General features: G+C 32.6%; 1 protein-coding gene across 6 annotated transcripts in view; it reads left to right on the top strand.

Moving 5' to 3' along the window:
- Window positions 1–20,517, top strand: part of EPHA6 (EPH receptor A6) — a 928,471-nt gene that overhangs the window by 44,153 nt on the left and 863,801 nt on the right. For all 6 annotated transcript variants that reach the window (XM_031661852.1, XM_031661826.1, XM_031661827.1 and 3 more), the window contains one exon: window positions 9,737–9,801. In XM_031661852.1, coding sequence (XP_031517712.1) covers window positions 9,737–9,801 — 65 coding nt within the window. Of the gene's footprint in view, window positions 1–9,736; window positions 9,802–20,517 lie in introns of those variants that run through there.

A 20,517-nucleotide genomic window follows, 5' to 3' on the forward strand; every position in this document is an offset into this window, starting at 1 on the left:
AGATAAGTATTAATCTTCTCAGTCACAAAAGCTGAGGATAGAATTTTGAACCTGATTATTTCACTTAGTCATCAAAATATTAATAGTTTCTGAACATTATAGATTTCTTTGCCATAATCTATATCTTGAGTAGTCAGTAAGTTAAGAAAACTGATCAATGTCTTATGAAAGCCTACATTTGCTTTCTTATGCTTAATTATACTTGGGGAACCCATATTGAATAAAATATTTTCCATTTGCCTACATGTTAAAATGTCATTATCATTCCTTTTGCATTTACTTTATTGCAGAAAGTTCTGATGATAAACAATTTGACAATAGTACTTAATGATTTGCTTCCCTACCGGGTAATGATAATAATGCATTTATTGTATTTTATAGTTTATGCCAACCATAAAGCTTCCATCTGTCATTCTTTTCTCTATATTGAAGCCATGCTGCTCTTGGCATGGGTCACATTTGTAAATGTTTCATTTATGAACCATTCCTCCTCCTGACTCCTCTGCAATACAGAAATATGCCAAAAAAGATTAGCTGCCTTACAGTTCATATATCTCTAAATTTGGCATCACATTCACTGTGACATTTCCTCAATAGTTTCTAGTAGGAACTTGTCCTACATAATTCTCATGATTTTATTTATCAAATAATTGTGCAAAAAGCTGTTTAATGTGTAAATGATATGACAACTGGTTGTCTTAATATTTTTTTTTAAAGTCTTCACGTTTTTCCTGCCCATTTCTCTCATTATAGACTACTCTGTTCTACAGTCAATGTTACTTACTAAACTACTACAATCCAATTTAGCTATACAGATGACAACACATAATTTTTAGGCAGTCAAAGATGTTGAAATCATGGTAAAATGATTGGAAAATAACGTTTTCATTTAAATTATTTTTTGTAGCATCTCCCCAGAATGTATATTATTGTATCTGGTTTAATGACCCAATAACCATGTTTTGTGAGCAGGTTACTGTGAAATCTGAATGTTTGTGAATAGAATTTAGTTAGCTGCTTGTAGAATATTGGCAGTTCAGCTCTGCCTTTTTTATCATCTAAAGGAACTAGAGTATAGATAATTCAGAAATCAGCTGGAGAAACGGGGTGGGGGAATCCAAGAAAAAAAACACCATTGTTCTTAGATTTCTCTTGAATACTTGTCAAGTGGATTAATTAACAAGAGAGATTCAAAAGTTGAAGAGGAGGCAATCATGACCCATGACACAGCAAGCAAACTTTTGTGTGTTACTCTTATTGTCATATATAGAGTAGCCATGCTACCCTAGTAGGGTGGCTAAGAAGATCATAGTTTATTGAGAGCTAGGGTTGATACTACGGTTAGAGGATTACATGGTTTAGGTTAGAGCAACACCCAACAATTAGTAGGATAAGAAATACAGCTTGGCCAAGCATACAGTATTAAAGCAAAGTAGAGAACCCACGAAGTAGATAGGAAAATATGTAACCTAAACAATGGTTAAATTTCTTGGGACATGATACAAGTTGGAGATTTAGGAAGTCTCTTCCAATATATTAATGTGAAAAATTGCTTGTGTGTCGTGATATTAGGTATGCCATGAAAAGTCCCAAGTCAGTGTTACCTGAAAGGTGCTATAATCAATTCAAATTTAACTTGGATAAATAAATAACGCAAAAGGGAAGAGAGGAAATGATATTTCATAAACACATTTGTATGCTATTTTAGTTAAATTGTTTTCTTCATATGATGGATGTTGGTTATCAGATAATAGGGGGATAATTTGAACACTGTACACAGTCAGAGATGGGGATAGATGTCCAGGGTTTGGACTGAGAGTGAGCAGTGTGAGGGCAGTCAGTGCTTCAGGGTTTGGGGCCAACGGGGAACAGAGAAGATGACTCCAAAAGATACAAATGTGTGTCTTCTCAGAACTCATTCTGGGCTCAAAACAAATGCCCACTTTGATTTTATTTTTTTCCAGAGACCACTTTGCCTCTTAACTACATCTCAGAAAGATCATATGTAAATAGCCCTTGACTTTTGCCGTCACAAACCAAGTACAGTGGCCGTTTAAATTTCATCCGGCACCTGCCTTCCTGCTTATACTATACTGCTTTTCCAACAGTTGGTTAAGAATGTTCTTTTCTAAGACATGCATTTCCTGCCCATGCTGCCTTTCGATTACCTCATTTATTCATTTTCTTTGGAAGATACACACCCACAAACACCCCCCCCAACACACACACTCACACTCACACACATGTTAAAGTAATGGTTATAATTGTGCTGTCTTGATTTGGCTATAATTTCAATGGACAAAAGAATTCTGTCATTTTCAAGTTGTTTAATATGTATTTGTTTCAAAATTACGGCAACACAATTAAAATTTTTATCTGATGATGTCTTATTTCTGATGACTAAAGGTTAGGTTACAACCTGTTTACCTCTGATAATGCTTAATTATTTATTTATTTATTTATTTTTTGAGACAAGGTCTTGTTCTGTCATTCAGACTGGAGTGTAGTGGTGCAATAGTGGCTTGCTGCAGCCTAGAACTCCTGGGTTCAAGCAATAACTCTCATCTCAGCCTCCTGAATAATGGGGACTACAGGCACACACAATCACACCTGGCTAATTTTAATTTTTTAATTTTTAATTTGTAGAGATAGGGTCTTGGTATGTTGCCTACGCTTGTTTAATTCGTTTTTAAAACATCTCCCACTCTATGTAAAACAATATCTCTTTGGACAAATTTGGCAGACATTTCCTGTATTTGGGATTGTTTTGGAGAGTATCTACAGGTAGGAAATTATTTCCCTTTCTGTTGTCTACTGGGATGCATTTAGTCCTTGGCACATCTATGAAAAGTGCGATGAGTGGTACAATTACTGACAATTTTGATGGTGATTTTGAAGGTGTGATATGGGATGTCTGCCCTTTTAGAAGAGCAATTTAATTCTACACAGTCTACTAAATAGCTGCAGTCATTTTTTATCTGCACCTTCTAAATGAGGGCATTTTAATCTGTTCTGCTATATATGTGTTTGAATAAACTATGGCATGTGAGTTGACACAAAAATCCTAGTAGCGAAAGTCATAAAGTAGAAAACTGGTATACCTTGAAGGTAGGCATTGTAACTTACAGACTTTCTATATCCTATAGTTTCCAATATATAGAGTCTTAAATGTAACAGAGACTCAATAAATGTTTGTTGAAATAATGTCAAAATGTATAATGTAAAATCAGGTAACATTTCTTGACCGCTGAGGTCCTAGTTAGGGAAGTTAACATCTATTTTCATTATGTCCATGTAAGTGTAATGGAGAGAACAAACAAAACCGCGGGAAGAAAAAATTTTCCATCTTCAAGAAAAAAGACTAAATTTTAATTCTCAAATTTTCTTTCACAGATTTTTTTTTTTTTTCCTTTTCAACATAAAGCCACTGTTATTTTTTTTTAAAGTAAGGGTTTCAGTAGTTTCTTTTAGACCTTTCTTCCACTATATAGAAATGGTTTTGCATTGAGATGGCCATTATATTGTAGATATAACTTTCAAGTAAGTAGTTATAATCTCTTTTATCAGGACCGTTAAACCAATGATTTAAGTGTGTTTCAGACCTTAAGTTTCATAATATTCTTCAAAAAATTGGAAAATGTCCAAAGCCCATAAAAGACAAGTGGGAACATAAGAAAGGTTAGAACTAGAAAGGCAAGACACATGTTTGATGCTGTGTAAGCAATGGGGAACATGTTCAATGGTTTCAGCTAAATGGGGCACTTCTTTGTAAGAGATGAGAGACTCACAACATTTATTAATACAAGACTAGAAAATCTAAGACTATAGCCAAATAGTATTTTCTACCTATTTAATCCCTGAGTAATTGAGACAAATGTAAATCATACAGGTCTCAACTGAATTTGCTTACAAAATGCTGAAGATGTCAAAATAGAGGAAGCATCTAATGCTGTTAATTAGGGACATGTCAAATTTTCTTTTACTCATTTTTAACCACAGAGATAACAGAGCAGTTTTATAGGAAAGCACGTCTTTTGAGATAACTCATTAATAAATCTCAATGACCTTGCTCAGGAGCCCAGGAGGGAACCTGTAGTTTGGTGACCTTGTGATAGATCACATCCACACCTGAGTTATCCTTTGGTCTCTGTGGTAAGTGCTGGTAATAGCAGGTTTTAGGAATGATTATAAGGCTGAAGCAAATATAGCTCTGTCAGTCAGGATAAGGATCTGGAGGTTCTTGGAGTGAGTGAAATACAGTTCTTGCTCTAGAGTATAACTTGCTTTCTAAGTAATAGCAAACTGCTTCACTTGATTTATCCTGAAAGTAATTTAATTAGGAAGAAAATTATATAGCTTCAGTGTTTTGTCCTTTTTTTTTTCTATTCCAGATAACAGTGAAGAAAAATAATTTTTGATTTTTGTAGCTTATTTTAGATAACTAAGGGAATTACCTAGTTTTAAGAAGGGACAGAGATATTTGAATGTTTTCTGAAAAACATACTCTCTAGCAGAGTAGAAAAATGAAAGGTGTAAGTTCAAAAGTTCTAAACTTGATTTTATTCTCTAATTAGAAAAAGTTAACCTCACTATTTTCACATTACCTTATACTTAAAAATCAAATTTTCAATCTCAGATGTAACTGAAGGGATAGATAAAATTAATAATGAATGCCCTCTATGTTAAAAACAAGGAAACAAGCAAAAAACGACAAAAAATAAGAATAACCACCACAACAAAACAAAATGTTGTAAGTACACCTAATGAACAAATAATTGATCTCAGGTTCTAGATAAAAGTAGCTTCGTTGTTTTTAAGAAAGTATGATCCTCTTTAGAAAATTTTTCCGTAAAATATTCCCAATACAGAGAGGACCATATCAGGAGTCAACATAATTCAGTGTCTATTTAAAGCAATCTATGTTAGTTTTTTTTTCAGATTTAAATATGGTTGCAACTCTATGTGAGGGTAGATCCCCATATTATGTATATCCGAAAGTAAAAATTTTTGGTTCTTACCTTTCAGAAATATGCAGTGATGTTAAAACTGGATTAATTTGATAATCTAAATATCAGTTTAAAGCATTTAAACATTATTATATTCAAATGGACTGCTTCTAAAGTGTAATGTAGAAAGGTACATGTTTGTTTATATATCTGTAATTTGAAGTATTCTCTGATTGTATCTGAAACTTTGTTTACTTGTGTTTTTTCAGATGGGAAAAAACATCTAGTAGAGTGTTAACAGTTAGTGGAACATAGAACCATCATAAACCTCTGCTGATGTGTTGTTACTGAGTGACTTAGTAACTTAGAACCTTTAAGCTGGACCTTAAAGTTTCTAAATTGAATGATTCTAGGAAGAAACTCCTTACTTTATTTTTCATAAGGTTTGTTAGACAAAGTTCTGAAACATGTATTTATGATTGTCTGAACTTTAAAACATATTGATAAATCTTTGGACTCAATTTACATGACATTGACTTAAATTTTTACAACAAAATTATCCTAAAAGAATAGCTACTTTCTTAGTGGCTTGATTTATCTCGTCCTTGTTTAATTTTTCAAAGTGATTTATGAATAAAATCTCATCTTTTTCTTACTGTGCTGTTTGAATAAAGATGATCTTCTATGATATACTATAAATCAATATGCTGATTGTTTTTAAACTAATACCTTTTAGATTTACTAAAATGATGTAGTAAAGACTTGATAAAATATTTAAAGACAATAAATTAATATTTAGTTTTTTGTTCTTAGGTAATAACTTTCATATTTAATACAGATATTTTCTTTTAAAACACAATGACATTTTCTTATAATTTTCAAAAGCATGAATAAAGGCAACTCTAATACACTAAAGGACACATTCAGAAAGAAATACAATATGCTGGAAGTTTTTTACTAAAAGTTAATAGGAAAATTGTATGCAGTTATACAGACATGTCGTATGCATTATGTTGCTTACAAAACAAAACGTGTATTTTCAGAACTTTATTTTGATGACCCCAGGCTATTTTTTTTATTCAGTTTCTCATTTATTATGCTATGAATAAATAATTGTAATTTCATTTATACTCTTTACATAAATAATAGGTGTTAATCTTCCTATTTAAACATCGCTATTATATTAAAAATGGAAAAGTATTGACTTTTTTACTGATGCTAATGCCGATGTAATTTTTTTTCCTCCTACTGAGTTTACAGTGATTTTGCTCTCTGGTAGGGTCTAGATAACTTTTGTTTGGAGCCAGCAGGAGGAGCTCTCACCTTGCTGGGTTCAACGTAATTAGTGTGCCTGAAAAACCTGAATTTGTGGGGGTTTTTTTGTATGTGAAACAAATGATAAAATTAAAATATTTATCACATATATCCAAAATTCTGAATTTTATTTTGATATTAAAGTATCATTCACCTGTCTGAAATGCAAATTTGGAATCTTACTATTTTTAAGAATTTTTAAGAGGTATGATTGCAATTTAATGAAATAAAGCAGTTAGGTAAATCTTTTTTCTGGAAGATACTAAGAAACAACAATAAAAAATGTTTCCTAAGCATTTGCACTGTAATAGGTACATTCATATTTTTCTTTTTTATTTGTTTTGAAGTGAATATACTTCACAGTTTACAGTTATGAATACTGAGAACAAAGCAGCCTTAATATGTTTTAGAAACAATAATAATTAAATGAATTAACTTACTGGTCATAATTCCTATATAAAACTTATAAAAAGGAAATAGCTGTTGATAGATTTCAATACGCTTTAGAGATTTTTAGACACTTAGCTCCAGTGAACCCCTTGATTTGAATATCGTGATTTGTAGGCTGTACCAGTGAATTTTCTGCAGAAATCTTTGATGAGAAAATTAGAATCAAACTTACAAACATTTAAAAATCACCAAAAGAAATACTGATGTTTCTGTCCATTTAGTGAAGTATATATTAAAACAATAATGAGATACTGTTGCACACCTGATAGAATGACTAAAAAACTGGACAAAATCAAGTCCTGGTATGTACAGGAATGGGAAAACCATACGTTTCCCTACTGAGAATCTAAAATTTCACAGCAGTTTTGGAATCCAGATGGATAGTCTATTTAAAAAACACACATTTTCTGTGTAACCCACCAATCCTACTCTTAGTTATTAACCCTGGAGAAATAAAAGCATAGGTTCATATAAAAAATCTATATAGGAAAGCTTGGAGTGACCTATACATAATGTTCTTAACTGGAAATAGCCCCACGTCCTTCAGCTAGGGAATTCCATACAGTGGAATCGTTTTCAGCAATAAAAAGGAACAGTTGAAACAAGCAGTGACATAGATGGATCTCAAATGCATATGCGAAGTAGGGAAACCAGGCTCAAAAGGCTACATGCTATATGATTTCATTTATTTGACACTCTGGAAAAGGCAAAGCTATAGCAAAGGAGATCAGATTAGTGGTTGCCAGAGGATAGGAAAGGGATTCCTTATAAAGGGCCACAAGAAATTTTGGAAGGGTAAAGGCCATATTCTCTAGCTTGATTGTAGACGTGGTTACATGGCTGTAGGAGTTTGTCATGATTTACAGAAATGTACATTTGAAGAGAATGGATTTGTTGTAAGCCAAACAAATTTTAATAAATCTAACTGATAAAAAGTGGGGAAATTTATAGATTTAAAAAAACCCACTTAAACAGGAATGCCAACTAACTTATTAGCACTTACTTGAATCTGTTTCTTTTTCAAATAAATTGAGACAATAAAGAATATTGAACACTGTCTAGATATTTCATTGCATTAAGGAATTTTTTTTATATTAATGAATTAAGGTATTATAGGTATATTAAAAGAGTATTTTACAAATACATGTTGAATTTTTATACAGGTGAAATGATATAATTCCTGAAATTTACTTCAAATAAATCTTGCAGTGGGGAAGTAGTTAAAAATGTATAGATGAGACAAGATTGGACATTAATTGCTAATTATTGAACCTGAGTGAAGAGTATGTGAGGGTTCATTGTACTATTTTTTTCTACTTCAAAAGGTGTTTGAAAATTTTTCACAATAAAAATTAATTAAAAATTATGGCTTAGTTTTACAAATGTATGTTTAGTTAATAGATTTTAACAATACTAAAGGAATATTCTGCAATGAGTAAGCAGAGTTTAACCTAGGAATTTAAGGATACTTTCATATTTTAAAATGTATCAATAAAATTTATCACAGTGGTTCACCTAAGTAAAACTTCGGAATCCTTAGACACCAAATGGCAGATGCCAAATAACATACTCACAATTGCATTTTTAAAAATTATAAATGAGAAACGCTCAACTGGGTGCCTTGGCTCACGCCTGTAATCCCAGCACTTTGGGAGGCCAAGGTGGAAGGATCACTCGAGGCCAGGAATTTGAGACCTATCTGCATAGCATAGTAAGACCTTCTCTCTGCATCAAATGAAAAAATTAGCTGGGCACAGTGGTGCATGCCTGTAGTCCCAGCTACTCAGAAGGCTGCAGCAGGAGGATCGCCTTGAGCCTAGGAGTTCAAAGCTTCAATGATCTATGATTGTGCCGCTGAACTCCATCCTGAGCATCAGAACAAGACCTGTCTCTTAAAAAAAAAGAAGAAAAAAAGAGGAAAAAGGTATTCCACTTCCTTGGCAAGATGAAAAACCAGAATTAATGATGAGATGCCAAAGCATTGTTTCTCAGAGTTAGGTCCATATCCTGCTGACATCTGGAGGCCTAGGAGGTAGTAGTTAAAAGTAAATATCTGCTGAATCATGAGCTCTCCACATTTACCTGTCAGAAACACTACAAAAACCCTCCTTGGTTGATCTCCATCTGTCTTTCCCCATCATTTCTATCACCTAACCTCCCCCAAATAGTCTCCACGCCTACAACTGAGAACTGATTTAGTCATATTTCAGTTAGTTTATAGAAAGTATTCTAAAATAAAACAAAAATCATATATCTGATTGAAACCCCCTCATCCTAGACCAGTTCAAATTGGATCCCCTTTGCGAAGTTCTTCCAGAACTGCCAACCCAACTTAGGCTAACTTAATTGCTAGGGTGTTAGTATAGTCTTCACTTTTATAATTTAACAGAAAATGTTATTATGTGTTTACGTGTCTGCTTTTTTGACCACATTATGGATTACCTTTGGTCAGGAAAAGAGATGGATGGTTTTTACATTTGGTTTCACACCCTTTAGCCATAAGTAAGCTACCTAGTATATATAATAATAATGCAGTCAATGCTTTAAAGATTGTAAGATTTTTCAAAATGATTTTTTAATATTTTACTGATTATAAGGACATTTAATAACACAAAAAGAGAATTTTTTACACATTTAAGTCTGCTTTAATACAGGATTTTCTTACTGAATGTGGTGTATAAAGACTGTATATGAAAGTAGGGGAAAAGCAAAGTAGTTATTTTATCAATTTTAAACATCTGCTATTAAAAATGACTTAATTCTGTTTAATAATTTCATTTAGCATTGTTTAACAAAAATATACATAGTTTAATTTCTGAATACTTTATGCATTTTATCATTACTTAATACTATTTTATATTATTTAATACATAAATAATTTCTGAAGTAAGATAACTCATTAAACTTAATTCAGTGAATAATAGTAAGCATAATTGACATTAATGATTTAAATACCTTTAATAATTTAATATATTTTTGCATTAGTTGAGAAATTCATGGAATTTTTATTTTCTATTTAATTCCAGTCGTGTTGCTTGATACAACAACTGTGCTGGGAGAACTAGGATGGAAAACATATCCATTAAATGGGGTAAGTTTAAATATCTTTGAAAAATCACCATCATTGTTAGATTTTTCAGATCTCCTAACAATTGATGGAACAGTGAAATTTGTGGCCTACTTGTTATGAATTTTGACATATAACCAATCCCATACAGAAGGTTGAAATACAGTTAGAACTGGTAATCAGTGAAATGATATGTAAAGATCCTTCCTTTCTCTTAAATTAGTAATTATTCTTTAATGCTGTGTTTATACATAGTAACACTAGAATATCTCCCATATAAATATTTTCCTTAAATATAAATTTCTATGTATAAGTTTATGTATGTTATATTTATGTTACATTTGATACCCTCAATGAGTATTTGTGCATAAACTTTAAACTACCACAGTATAAATGGATTGTGCAAATATTAACAATTTGGTTTTTAATACAAAATACAAGTCTACTAAAATATTATGCATTTTTGAACTTGGTAAAAAGATACAAGGTGATTAGGTTTTTGTTAACTGAAAGAGTTGTATTTAAATGCTTGTAAGGATGGTAATTTGCAAAATATAGTGTTTCATGGACCAACATTTTAGCTATGGTTGTACTTGACTTTTTGTATATTTTTATATATTTTGCATCATTTTCACATTACAGTATATGTCTACTTGTTTTCATACTAAGCTAAAATAAAAGTGGTTTGTAAAGCATTTTGCTTTGATTTTTGTCTAGTTAATCAAAATATTGAATGATAGAGGCAGTCACATGTTTTCAGATACACTTGGGTTAGCTTTCCTTTTTTTCCTTAGAAATAGTAGTTTTATTAATCACATTCTTTGTTGACATTTTCACATTGCTTCTTCTATTATATCTTCACATTTAAGTCTCAAGGAAAAATTGATCCAAATATGTTTTATTCTTTTGGAATCTTTAACATATTGCTGTTTGAATTTGACATTTTACAACAACAATTATTCACTAAGTGTGTATTTTCAACTAAAATATCCTATGAAGAGTTAAATCTTCCTCTCTAACAGCCCATTTGCTTCTTTAGATTAGTAAGTTTTATATACTGTGAGTTTATTTTTCTTAAATTTTTGTTTATTCTACTAGAGCTCTCGTCAAACTTTCTGAGGTAAATATCTTAAACTAGGGTTATGCTTTTATGTTTATTCTCTTATTTCCATTAAAATGAACAAACATTAGTATTGTTGAGTATATTAAGTGGGTCATGTTTGTCACTTTCAAGAAATGAATGAAACTTTTCTAAAATACTTTTCATGTTTGTGTGTGTGTGACTGTGTGTGTGTGTGTATGTGTGTAATCTTATGAACAGTAGAATAGATTGATAGTATAAATAAGTTTTTAAAAATGTGCAATTATTTTTTTTTCTTTTTTAATGAAGAGGATAGATTACTGGTAGTAATGGAGCTTTACTTAATGCTATTTATAGGTTAAAATAAGGAATTATTCAGTAAGGGTGAAGAACTTTTAAAAGAGGATACTGAAAATATCAAGAATGAAAATAATCCAGATATCAATACAGGTTACAGTATTTAAAATCCACCAGAACCATTAATCAGTTTATAACATGTAAACTAGCATTTATATCCATACATTAAAATTGTAATTATATCTAATTGAAGTCATATAAAGTTTTCAGGTACTCAGTTTCACTGACCCATGCTAATTTGATTGACCATTTTAACAATTACATTTTTACATAGACACTAATTCAGTTGATTTTACAAATATGTCATGGGTGGAAGAGACATGTAGACAATATAATTGACAATACACGATGTAAACTCTATTTGGTATTATAAATAATGTATTTCTAAGGAATAACTTTTTAATTGAAAAAAAAAGCTCTTCCTGTAAAGAATTTAGACATTTTGAAATTGTATAATGTGCTACATAAAATACAGGAAATTTAATTGTAGATTCCATAATTTTTTTTTTTTTACTTAAAATCATCTTTCCACTAGTAATATCATGCTGATATAGTTACAGAATTAGGCATTCAGAGTGTGCCTGTGAACAGACCAATAAATAGTCATTTCAGTAAGAAATTGAGCATCCCTGGTTAGTAATTATGGAAAAAGAATGAGTAGTCTGAACAAATAACGTTTTAGGCTTACAGAAATGAAAAGAGAATTATGAATTTTCTAAAACACTTGCTTATCAATTCGTTTGTGTCAACATATACTTTTTCTTTTAATCATTGTCCTGAATTCAATTTAACAAACTTCTGTTGTATGTTCCTCTATGCCAAATACCCTGTTGTTGTGCCTAAGACAGATTTTTCTACCCTCAAGGGGTATTGAAGCACAACGATAAGTATACAGAATCACTAGACCGAAGAATGTGTCTTCAGGTTGTTCTGAGTAATGTTTTGTGAAATAATAATAAAAGGAGAGATTAATTCTGGTCAGGGAAAATTGGGAATAAGAAGTTGCATGTCAGCTCTTTCAAAAAAAAACTGAAGGAATCGCATACGGGCTTGAAAAAAAGGGAGAAGGCAACTTCTAGGTGAAGGGAGTGGCTTGAGCAAAGGTACAGAATTATTTCATGTATGTATCAAGTTTTAGGAATGTTGAGAATCATTTGGCCTGTAGGGATGCAGTGGAAATCATTTGACTGGAGTGGAGGTATATAGTGAGAAATAGGACCTGTAATCATAGGCTAAAACCATGTTTTGCAAGACTTAGAATTTCACTAAGTTGAGGTGGATAGTGCATATCTCTGCATCAGTAAGTTAACTTTTAAAACCTATGTTTAATGTGTACATGGTGGATGAGATCTTTGTTACATAGTTGTATTGGGCTTAGATATGGCCACTATAGTATACAAAATCAAATACCATTTTCAACAGTGGAGTACCTGTTAATTAAACATTAAGACAAAATTGAATGTTAGGAAAACAAAAGTGCTGTTGGATATTACATCACATTTTATTTTAATGACAGTTGGAGAGTAGATAACTTTGTGTTTCTCTAATACTGAATATTGGTTTTGAATATCATATTTTATAGATAATTTTTGTGTGCTCTGACTTAGATGATCACTAGGGCTTCAGCAATGCAATGTAGTACAAGATATGTGATCCTATCTGTTGGCCATAGTGAATTGGTATTAGGAAACTTACCCTGAAATACTTCATGTATTAGTCATGGTTCTTTAGAGAAGGAGAACCAATAGGAGATGTATCTGTATCTATTTTTCTAACTAATGAGAGAGATACTGAGATTTATTTTGGGAATTGGCTCACATGATTATGGAGGACATGAAGTTCCATGATCTACCAACTGAAGAACAAGGAAAGTTGGTGGCGTAATTTAGTCCTAGTCCAAAGGCCTGAGAAGTGGGTACTGATGTCAGTTCCCAAGTCAGAAGACCCAAGAACCAGGAGCTCTGATTTCTAAAGGCAGGAGAAGACGGATGTCCTGGCTTAAGAAGAGGGAGCAAATTTGTCCTTCCTACATCTTTCTCATTCTGTCTCCATTTCAGTGGATTGTATGAGGCCAAGTTACATTAGTGAGGGAGGGCAGATACTCTTTAATTAATCTGTTGATTCAAATACTAAGCTCTGCCAGAAACATCTTTACTCACACACCTGGAAATAATGTATTAACAGTTATCTGGAAATAACGTTATAGCAGTTATCTTTAGCCTAGTCATGTTGATACATAAAGTTAACCATCAGAGTTAGGAAAATAAGAAAACGTGTTACTCATGTGTAAATAAAAGCTGTAAGTAAACCTAACAACTAATGATTTTTATTTTTATAATAGAAGAAGCATAGATTACAATTAAACTCTGTAGAAAGATACTTTATTCCATTAATCAGAGCCCATCATTTCCTAATATAATTTTTCCAAAGATGAAAATCAAAGATTGGATGTACCGTGATAGAGAATGGAATATCTACCAATAAACATTTGTTTTTATAATGCAATTTAAGAAGTAATTCATCATAGTACAAGATTTCAGTATTACAATTTGATTCATCCTAAAATTGAAATTATCCAAAACTATACCATGTATATGTTCAAATTCTGAAAACATAAATTTTGGTGATAATTTCTGTTGGTGACTGTGGTTGTTATAGTTACTGTTTTCAAACTGATATTTAAATAATTTTTCTTCTTAGAAACTTCACAACATATATGGCAATGTTCTAGACAGCCATCGTATTAATTTCAATTATATTGTTACATATTTCAAAGAAAGGCATTAAGTTTTGTTAATTAATCAATTCTGTCAGTGGGCATTTCTTTAATATCCATGTTTGTAAGACATTTTATAACTGTAAGATGTTAATTGCCATCCACATAAGGGAAAGGGCTTGATAATAGTACTCATATCGTTAGATTATTAGAAGGATGAAATTATGTAATAGATGTAAAGAAGTTACAACAATGTCAGGATCATAATAAACATTACATAAATATTATTGTTAGGAGTATTGCAAGAACCCCAAATATTTTAAAGAAATGAAAAATCCAGACATCTACATAAAGCGTTTGTTTCTTTGCTTTTTCCAGAATCATGTTTTATCATGTATCAAATATTTTTTCTTTTGAACCACAATTATATTTTTGTGCCTTTGTTTACTTAACAAATAAGACAAAAATATAGAATGAGTACTTTTTTCATTTAACTATAAATAAAATATGCATGTACACTCATTTATTTAATCTTTCACTGCACATTAACTATGTGAAAAATGCTATTTTGCGTACTGGAAGTGGTGATGGACATGGTCAGTCATTACAAAAGTATATGAACCCTCTTAGGATCTAGTAATAGTTATGATCTTTAACTGTGAATAGTATATTCAGGTTTGCTTGATATATAATCAAAACATATGTTATATTTTATTAAGTTAGCTTCATAACCGAGAATTGCCAGAGCAAATATGGGCAGTAATAATAGAAAGACTTATTGACCCTAGATTGAGATTCCAGTGTGGGTAACTGCCTCTTAAAAGATGCTGAATTGAATTAACCAAATGAGATAGAATTTGAAGGCCAGTGTATTATGTTCCTTGAAAGCATTTTTCTAGAAAAGAAAACCAAACCTGGATACTGACTGGGAAGAGATAGATACATGAGACACAATTCTTACATTTCTTCCTTTGGTTTGATGAGTCAAATATTTTAAAAGAGCAGCCTGTAAATGAACAGCTTCCTGCACAGAATCTCATGTGATGGCTGAGCCTATTTGAAGACGGTCATGTTTAGTACCCAGACGTTCTCTTACAATCATTTGCAGTTGGAGGAACACAATCTGCAAAGCCAACGTTTGTTTCTTGAGACCATTCCTTTCAGGGGCTTGTCCCTGTTGAAGCACATGTCAGCACAGGTGAGCTCACCATTGCCTGGAGATCTCCTTGTGGCTCCTGGGACAAGCAGAAAGGAAAACATGGCATTGTAGGATAGAAGCCTCCTGTGTTTACGGGGGGTGGCTTCCAAAGTTGCTGTCTCCTCTCCTCTTCCTTGCTTTATGTAGATTTAAATTTCTGACCTATTTCATTTTTCTTCTCTCCAAAGAATGTCTTTTAACATTTCTTGTTCTTGCAAGATAGGTCTGATGGCAACACATTCTCTGAATTTTGTTTGATAAAGTCTTCATATCTTCTTCACTTTGGAAGGAAAATTTTACAGAGTACAGAATTCCAGGTTGGTGGGCTTTAACAAATATCTAAACACTTTAAATATTTCACTCCAGTCTTATTGCTTGCATAGTTTCTGAGGATGAATTGTATGTAATTCTTATCCTTGTTCCTCTGTATTTAAGGTGTTTGAGTCTTCTGGCTTCTTTCAAAGTTGTTTCTTTATATTTGTTTTTTTTTAATTTGATGTGAGAATATTTTTTGAAGTTTGAATACGGTATGTGTAGATACAGTTTTTCTGGCATTTATCCCGCTTAGTGTTCTTTGAGCTTCCCGAATCTGTGGTTTGTAGCCTGACAATAATTGGGAGAAACGTCTCTGTCATTATTGCTTTAAATATTGTTCTCTTCCTTTCTCTTTTTTTCCCCATCTGATACTGCCATTACACATAAACTGTTGGGTTCCTGCTTCCTTAAATTATGATTCTCAGGCCAAGGTGGGTGGATTACCTGAGGTCAGGAGTTCGAGACCAACCTGGCCAACATGGTGAAACCCCATCTTCACTCAAAATACAAAAATTAGCTGGGCATGGTGGCGGGCACCTGTAATCCCAGCTACTTAGGAGGCTGAGGCTGGAGAATCGCTTGAATTGGGAGGTGGAGGTTGCAGTGAGCCAAGATAATGCTCCGGCACTCCAGCCTGGAAGACAGAGCAAGACTTCATCTCAAAAAAAAAAAGTTATGATTTTCTATATCCACCAGTCCATCTCTCCAATTCTGGGGCAGTGTTTTACTCACTGATCTAAGTGGAGTTGTTGATTTTTCAGTTTGTTCAGCTTTTTACTTGCTACAATGGAGAAGCTAATTCTAAACTACTTACTTGCTGGACCAGGCAAAATAATACATTTTCAACTGTCACAAACATTATATAATGGGTTGCAACATTTGCTTAAGCAGTTTTACAAATTATGATTCTAATTAATTTTCCTTTGCCTTCTATTTTCTTGCCATAAGCAGTCCTGAAATTTTCATTTTCTCTTCGTATCAGTCACTATCAGTAGCAATTGGCTTTATTTTCAAGTTCATTCAATCTAAACAATAAATCAAGCTTTTATCCCTTTACATGACATTGTTGCTATTTTTCCTTACAAATCGGTAAAGGAAGATTTCAGGGCTTTCTTGTGATATGCACATCGAGCAGTAGATGATGAAACTCCCAGGAGCTCTTAGAGATTTAAATCTGTATGTCTTGACTTCATAGGAATAACCATGTACATTTCTGTCTCAGAATATTCAGATTATTAATGTGTCACGAGTCTCTAGAAGAACTGCAATTCAGCATTTCAGCATTTTACATACTTTTTGTGATCTCAATAATATTTATGTGAAGTAAATATTTTTATTACCATGTTATATGTGAAAAAACTGGGCCTGAGAAAAGTTTCAGAACCTACCCATGGTTGTGATGACTAAAGAAGCTGATGTTAAAATTGGGGTCACGTCAATCCCAAAGCCAAGACTTCAGTCATTAAGGTGTACCTATAACCACAAATTGATTTTCAAATTGTGATGACTGCAGTGAAGGGTGTAAAAGAACTCTCTAAGGCTGATCAAGTGCAGACTTAATCTAGTTACAGTGTTGTTAGAAAGATAGATTTTGTTTAAAAGGATACATAGTTATTGAAAAGTACTATAAAGATTAATTCTTCTTTGAAGCTTAATTAATAATTAAACTAAGGATGCTTAATTATTCACAAATGCTTAGTTAAAAACCTAAGAATATCTGGTGCATGTTTTAGATTGTTTTTATATTTAATTATCTTAGAAAGGAACTAAAGAAATACTCCTTTAGTGTGTCTCTTTTAGAGACATTGTTTTCATTTATTTGCACCTCAATAATTGTGTCTTTTACATGTCTGTTATTGACCGTAGGCTAATTAAGTGTAAAATATGGACTAGTCCAGTCCAAAAAAAACTTATAGAAATAATTATATTTGAAATGATAGAGTACTTGCCATTCTCAAAATGTCTTCTAGAGTAAATTTTCCAGCCAAGGGGCTTGCTGAGGGATACCAGTTATAGTTAGTGACACAGTGCCCTACTCCCTCACCCATATGTTATTGAGACAAAGATTGACACATAATCTAAAGACAACCAGTTCATTGACTAACCAGCTCCTGTCACCTCTCGTGGGGATTTCCATAAATGACTAAGCCAATCAGACTCCTCTTTCAGGAATTTAGGATTTCTATGTTAAGAGTTCAGGAGAAATAGCTGCCAGAAACATCTGCTGTGAAGATACATTGAAAGATACATGCAGAAGGGTTAGAGTAGGGAGACTTGATGGCCTGAAGTCATGTGCAAGCAACAGTTCTAGGAGAGCAGGAAAAAGTTCAATAATGAAAGGGAGGCCATTCAGTAGTAGGAGGAGAACATAGAAGATGCAGAGAAAAAGCCACGAAGAAAGGAAAGATTAAGGTAGTTGGCACCTCTAGAGATGACCAAGTTTCTGCTGAATCTTTAGGTCCAGTTCTTAGTTTTTCTTAAATTCCTTTTATCTGGGCTGCCAGATTGTAAATATAGATTGTATTAATAATAATAATAGTAATAATAATATTAATGGTGAAACACCAACACCATTTGGAGACAGAACAGGAAACATGAAAGACCGTAGAAAGTGGAATTTCCTTGAGGAGAACTCAGGCACATGAATCATCCAAAGCTGATGGCTTGCTTTTATCAGCTCATGCATGGGTAAATGACCACCCCTGCATCCAGGTAGTACGGAGAAACAGGTGAAGGAATATGCATAGTTTATTATAGAGTCCATAAATTTTTAATTATTTAATACTCGAGCAACTATGATTTGTGTCACTTCTTTCTCCACTATCTCAGAATATTCCTTCCTGTACAGCAACCTCTGCAAAAGAAAATGGATTGCTGCCTTATTTTTCACTAGTTGAAAGAGCATGTTTTGGAGAATGATGAAATTAATTCTATAGTGAGGAAGAAAAGTAACAGAAAAGCAGGTAACAATGACTTAATAAATCAGATGTGAAGTATTTATTGATGTTCCTGAGTATGTAATCACTCTTGTATTCTCTGGGCAGCTGAAAAATAAGTATGTATGGAATTCATTTTTCAGTATCCCTACTGTTCTTTAATGAATAGCCATGATGATGTCTTTCTGTAAAAACATGTAGGTATATAATACACATTACACACACACACACACACACACACACACACACACACACACCCCTTTAAAAGGTATGGGTTTCATTAAGCCAAATCTTCTTGCCTTACATAATAGTCTTTTATTTATTTTTATTTATTTTATCTTTATTTTTTGCATTGTTACTTACAAAGCTTTAACTTCAGTCTTTACTTCCAAGATAAGTTTCTGGTTATTTCTTTTAAAATAAATTCCTATATTGTAAAATATAAACTAAGATTCTGATTTTATCAGCAAGTTCTAATTGTTTTATTTAGAGGCATTAAAATATTTATAAACTATTTTATTTATAAATAAAATAATCTGTATCTATATCCAGAGCAAGCACATACAAATGCTAAATTGTCTTAGGAAACCCTAAGATATTATTAACAAAATACAGATTTTCTTTTCTTTTTTTTTTTTTTTTGTGGAGATGGGTGGGGGGTCTTACTATGTTGTACAGAGTGGTCTCAAACTCCTGGGCTCAAGTGATCCTCCATGAGCCACCATGCCTGGCCTAGACATTTTTATAAATTTAATTATTTTCTATTTTAAGTGATAAATTTACTCTTATTTTCTGCATTTTCTTATTTTCTACCAAATCTTATTGATTCAACCTTCAAAAGCTCTTTCAAATCAACCTGTGTCATCAGCTTCATCTATCACTCCATCATCAGTTTGACTCTTCATCATTTCCTCTCCAAGTTACCATAGTTGCATCCTAGGTTGTTTACCTGCTTTGGGTCTTTCTCCTGCCCCTTCTTCCGACCTTTCCAGTCCATCCCTCATCCTGTTGCCGGAACTGATTTTCTAAACTGAAGATCTATTTATGTCCATATCCCTAATCTACTAATCTGCTCTTCTCCTTTCCTACCATTTAACCTGTGGCCAACAGCTGCCTTTTCTGATCTTCATCTTTAACATTCCCTGACCTTCAGCCACCTCCACTTTCCAGCTTTTTCAAAAAAGACCTTTTTGGTCCTTTCTTCCATGTGACTTGCTTTCTCTTGTCTTGGATATAAGACCATGCTTTTGTCTATCTGTAATGTTCCCTTTTATCTCTCTTCGTTCCAACCCCCACTTTCTCTATCTCATTTTTCCTATGGGTCTCTTAAGATAGAAATGTTCTGCCTTTTCTGGAAGACTTACGTTGCCAAAGGTTGAATTAAGAAACTCCTTTTTTGGGACCACCTGAAACTCAGTGTATATCATAGCATTTATCTCACAATACTTAAATGTTTATCTTTTACCATACTGTGAACTCTTGCAGTAATGGATTGGGTGTTGTATCTCTGGGTCAGGTAGATGGCATAGTAAGTGCTATATGAGGAATGCTCAATAAAAGTTGGCTGGATAGCTAAGTAGATGTACATGTAACAAATTATTTTAAATAGCATATTGTTTAAAGATTGTATTTTGCAACTCTCATTGGATCTGGAATAATTTGATACTAACTTTGGGCAGAATCAGTTGCGGAAAAAAGACTAAATGGTTGTGAAAATCGGACTGTGTTCTTGTTCATCGTTGTTCTTAAGTACAGGTAGAAAGTTTATACATTTGCTCTCATTTTTGTATTTTAGACAATCCGTTATCTCACTATTGTCTCACTAAAATAGAAATTTAAAGGTGGAATGGAAAGATATTTACCTACAAAATAAAAGACTACAAAATAGCCATTAAGGTATTTAAGTAATACCTATCAAGACTTAATAATATACTTTCAAAGAATTAATGACCGGTTTAGAACAGGTGATGATCTGAATCACATCTGGGAATTATTAACCCCAGGTGGTTATTAATCCTGCACCTTGTAATTAAGATGAGAATAAAAAATGGAACATATGGATTTTTAATGATTGATAGATGGACCACAAATTTTAGAGAATTAATACTAACCAGTGAAGCTTTCAAAAAACATAGGT

This window comes from Papio anubis, chromosome 2, assembly GCF_008728515.1.
Source record: "Papio anubis isolate 15944 chromosome 2, Panubis1.0, whole genome shotgun sequence".
NCBI classification, from domain to species: domain Eukaryota; kingdom Metazoa; phylum Chordata; class Mammalia; order Primates; family Cercopithecidae; genus Papio; species Papio anubis.